Source organism: Elaeis guineensis, chromosome 1, assembly GCF_000442705.2.
Source record: "Elaeis guineensis isolate ETL-2024a chromosome 1, EG11, whole genome shotgun sequence".
In the NCBI taxonomy this organism is placed as follows: Eukaryota; Viridiplantae; Streptophyta; class Magnoliopsida; order Arecales; family Arecaceae; genus Elaeis; species Elaeis guineensis.
Genome location: NC_025993.2, coordinates 45,386,956 through 45,391,853, shown reverse-complemented (window position 1 = coordinate 45,391,853; position 4,898 = coordinate 45,386,956). Strand labels below are relative to the sequence as shown.

General features: G+C 43.1%; 1 protein-coding gene across 2 annotated transcripts; it reads right to left on the bottom strand.

Moving 5' to 3' along the window:
* LOC105035257 (probable mediator of RNA polymerase II transcription subunit 26b) lies at window positions 1-3,797 on the bottom strand. Of its 2 annotated transcripts, none has more exons than XM_010910757.4 (9): window positions 2,886-3,797; window positions 2,629-2,697; window positions 2,410-2,492; window positions 1,672-1,724; window positions 1,449-1,567; window positions 1,317-1,344; window positions 853-1,205; window positions 676-766; window positions 1-571 (listed from the first exon to the last, which is right to left on the bottom strand). In XM_010910757.4, exons 1-9 carry the CDS (start codon window positions 3,315-3,317, stop codon window positions 447-449), a joined length of 1,353 nt encoding a protein of 450 aa, XP_010909059.1. In that variant the 5' UTR covers window positions 3,318-3,797; the 3' UTR covers window positions 1-446. The 2 variants fall into 2 exon arrangements, with proteins under 2 accessions (XP_010909059.1, XP_010909060.1); XM_010910758.4 differs by having other exon boundaries at window positions 138-571; window positions 676-763; window positions 2,886-3,576.
* Between the last annotated feature and the right edge of the window lie 1,101 nt (window positions 3,798-4,898).

Sequence of the window (4,898 nt, the reverse complement as noted above, 5' to 3'; positions counted from 1 at the left end):
TTAAGACTATAAATGTTTTGATAAGTTAGCTAAATAGTGCTGTTGTTACATCATGGAGGGACCAGCAAAGAAAAAATAACAGGGATGGAGAATGATAAGGTGGTTTTTTGAATTCTATTATGTTATCTCTACAAAGCTTATCTTAATAATGAACCAATCACTTATGACTTGGTTAGAATACAGTCCAACTCTCAAAATGTCTTCTTTCAGTTGAACTCTTTTGAGTCAGGCTTCTCTGTCACCAGCTTAAGAAGCTAATGAACCTCTCACCATCCCCATTTATGGTACTATATAATCTAAGTATCTAACTATTTTGGAAAAAAATTCTTTAGTCTTGACAATGATCTCAGCTGGTAGATACAAATTCTGGCAGCAAGCAGAATATCCTCTTCCACTTATAGAAAGGGATCATCCATGGATGCAGTTTGCAGCTCCAACTGACACAACTAAAAACGCCCATTCGCCCAGCTCCTAAAGTTGTTTCGAGGTTTCATGTTAGGCTGTCTATGGTGGTGGCTCTGCTTTGGTATATCATGCAGCTCCATCACTTGTATCGTTCTCTGTTTCTTTGCTGCATCCAATGAAAAATAAGTAGTACCCATCAAATCAACTTGTACACTTTAAGATACTAGCTACTATCATCTGAATAATAACTTGATGTCGGGATGAACATACCATTTTCAGCTTGCTGGTAACCCTCATGAAGTTTCCTCTTCGCTGCCTCTAACTTGGCCCGAACCAATGCCTCTTCAGAATATTTTGACTTCTATACAAAAGATGGAGAATTAAGAATATTGAGACTTCACATACTAATATAGTTCCATATTTTTCTCAAAATCTAGTTATACTTACATCTTGTGGAATCATTGGGGGCTTCCTCTGGATGGCAGAAAGATCTTGTTGTTTAGCTTTCATCTCATTACCAGCTTTCTGCTCAGAAGGTAGCCTAGCTGGTCTCCCAGGGCCAAAGTCAGCACTGATAGGCTTGCTTTCTTTCCTCATAATGCCTTGAGGCTTAGCTTGGAAAGCAGAGGCTTCCTGTGGCTTTGCTTGCCTCACTATTGGTTCTTGTTTCCTCATCTGCCCCCTATCTTCAGTAACAACTGGCCGGCATGGAGGTTGCTGCTTCCTCATTGGTTCATGGTTCACTGGATGCCTCTTTCTGTTTTCCCGGTTCTTGTCAAACTCCCCGTTATTTCTCAAATCTGCAGCAAAATTGCCAGCAGAGGGATGATATTAATACAACGGGAATTCAATAGGAAAGAAGCAATCAGCAAGACCATAACCAGACAGACAAGGAAAGCTCAGCTACTCACTTCCATCGTCATCCATTCCGTCGAAGAACTTAATGGCCAGGCAGTTTTGGAAAAGCACAAGAAAAATGGAACCTAGTCAGCTCATGTAAAATGGTTCTCTAATTTGCAAAAAATAACGAAACGTTGCTATACCTCAGATAGCTGGATGCAAGTAGTCTGCGTAGCCCATAAAGCTCCCTCATCTAATGGAGGTGATGGGAGCCCTTCCTCCTCATCCACAACAGAAGGATTGACAGAGGCTGGGGAATTATCTGTAAATGCAGGTCAAAGTCACTTAGAACTTTATAATTAATGACCATACTAGAAGATCAAATACTGCCAGAGAAGCCAGAATTAGTGAGACCGTCTTTTTTACCTGCAATGGCAGCGGTTGCACTGACCCACTCATCAACCAAAACTTTCCAACCACTGCAACCCAGAAATGAAACCAAATGTTATGGTCAGTATCAGATGCAATTGTTAGACAACAATCAACAACAGTTTCATTCATCTTCTCAAAGCATGAATACTTCCAAATGGTGAGCAGTCAGAAGAATATTCAATATACAATGCAAAAGAATCTGAAGCAGTGTATACTGCTATCATGCAGGTTCAGAATGGCTTCACACAAACTGAGTCATGCATGGTAAACTAAACCAAGTACATTGCTGCAGGTAACTATCAAACGTATGTAGATGTAGCAGTCTTCAACTGAACTGTAGGTACCAAAGAGTGGTACCAAAGAGACACTATTGTTTGGGTCAGTTATAAGAATAGACTCTCCATTTTGTCCGAATAGCAATTAAAGTAGCTGATACTAATAATTTTTCTTAAGTTAACACAGACCAGAACATAAGCATTTACCAATTCAGAATAAGCTATGTGCAGCAACCAAGTAAAAGAAAGTGGTGATAATGAATGCAACTCCATATGAAATTCATGGAGATACACCAATAAGGTGCAGAAAAGACACCGTAATGGTTAATACATGCAATCATTAAGGCAAGAATTACGAAACAATGCACTAGAAACCTCAATGAACCATCCAACAGGGCTACTGTTATTTAGTTTCCCACTTTCCTACAACAAGCTTCAAAGAGTACAAGAAACTTACTCAATGAGGGTGCGCACAAGATGACGAATTTGCTTGGAATTGTGTTTCCGCAGACCATTAACAGCCCTTCCAATTTCAGTTGCCTGAGATCCAAAGCACAACAAAGTCTAATAAGAAACCCAGCAATCTCAAAAAAACTACTTCCATTGCAACAGATTTGTATATTTGTTTAGAGGGATATCTGACAATTATCAAAGAAAGAGCACATCCAATCCACACCTTCAAGGTCTCTACAGAAAGCTCCATCAGCTGCAGCCTCCTCAATGAGTCAAACAAGACACTATCCGACTGCAAAGCAACAACAGTCATAAATCAATCAGCGCCATTACATTCAAAATGATCCAAATCAGAGATGGAACAAATCCTCAAATTATCCATTGGACGATGACAATCTTAATTCTTTTCAAATTTGGCTCTGCAAATGCATCACTGGCAATATACAAAAAGATGAATTCATGATAAAAGATGGTAGATACCTGATCATGCTTGTTGGCAAGAATATCCTTAATCCTCAAAACCTCTTCAAACATTTGGCTTTCTTCCTCCATCTCCTCGGTTAACGCCTCGGCCTCGTCGTAGCTGTAATTGCTAACGAGCCGGTTCAAGTCCTCAGACGGCTCGTTGCTGCTGTCGACCTTGCACTCCTTCTCGACATCTCTCTTGACGCTGCCATCTCCCTCCTCTCCGCCCTCCGTCGTCACCCGAGACTCGACCCGATCACACCCGAAACACCGCGGCAGGAGGCAGGTGTAGAGCTTCTCGCCAATCCCATCCCTCCTGCTTCTGAATTCTTGGGGGTAATCGGACGCCGCTACGAGGATCGCTTGCTCGAGGACTTCGAAGATGTCCGAATTCGCGCTGCGGAAAAACTTCCTCCAGTAATCCAGCGAAGCCGACGAATTCGCCATCGCGGCGGAGGCGGCGGCGATCGGAGCTCCGGCGATGAACGATCAAAGAGATCCCAGAAGGCCCTTTCTTTATCGAATCTCGACCGCCGATTCCGATGCTGCCAACCCAAAACCCGAAGGGTTATCAACCTTGTTGCCGATCAAGCTTGTTTCCGATCGTAACAAGCAAGAAAAACGCAAAACCGCGCAACAAAGATCGGATTTGTTGTCTTTCCTTTTCACGGAAAAAACGAGGCCAAAAATCTCGATATCCAAATTCCCAACGATCGTCCCCAAAGACGATCAAAATTTTCACCCAAGAAACCGATCGCCGTCCCCTTTCCGACGCCCCAAAACTCCTAACTTCCCGATTTCTTTAACCCCATGACCACCTTGACCATTACAGGATTTCCCTGTTCCCCTCCCCCTCAGAAACCAAAACCACCGATTTGGGGAACTTTGGGACAGAGACCAAAATTCCCCCAAAAAAAAGGTTCCAACTTTTCGCCTCTCTTTCTCTCTCTTTCTTTCTATATCCCCCTGCGAAAGGAGAAGGGAGGGCGAATACCAGCAAGGGATAGGGACGGGTGGATAATCCCTTCCATCGATAGCGTATCTAACCCAGTCCCCCTCGATCCCCCGTTAACAAAAAAAAAATAAATATAAATCCCGTCTTTTTCTAATCCTATTGATGTTACATCATACGCTACTATTCCAGAATACTTAATAATGGAATAAAATGTAAAGAAGAATAGGAATTAGGAACCCAATAGGAAGAAGAGTCAGGAGGACCAGTTGACGGAGCGAAGGCGGTCGCCGTTCTTGACTCGTCCCAAGCCTCCTCCGTTCCTCGAAGCAAACGGCGTGTGATTCCACCTCGTTTATTTATCCAACGGCTGTGATGTGTCCCGATCCCTGGATTTAACCCGGTGGATATGGAGAGCAGTCACCTTCCCTATACCGCTTTCATTGCCCAGCATATCAACCACACCACTGGAATAAGTGATGAGATCGGACGGCTCTCGTTTGGGGTGTCATCAGTTGAATTCGGTCCATCGAAATCGGGCGGTTCTTATTTATTTGTCTTTTTCGTTTAATTTTTGCTTGATTTGTAGAAATTGGGAGCTACCCGTTTCACGTGTCCGAACGACGAACTTGGCGTGTCGGCGCGTCTCGCCGCGTGAACCGTCAATGAAAGGATCTTGCAAAGATCCAGTCACTCTCCCGTGAGATTAACTCACTATTACTTAGCGTGACGAAGGAGAAGTTTATATGGATTTGGCGCTTTGCTTGAGTTGGCGATATGGTGATGGTGAGCGGATCCTGCTACATCGGTTTCTTCGATTATAACATGCGGTATTGCGGTGCGGTGGGGTATTTTAACCACGAATCGCGTTGGTGCGATATTTTGGGCCTCTGAAATTAGTTAAATTACGAAGATGCCACGCAACTTCCAGCGGCCACCGCTGTTTCATGCCCCAGGTTTCGGTTGAACCAGTTTCCTTGCCATGTTTTCAGTAAACAATATATATATATATATATATATATTGGTCTGACTTTGGTCCTCATGGTTGGTTTTTCCTTTTCTTTTTTCTTTTTTTT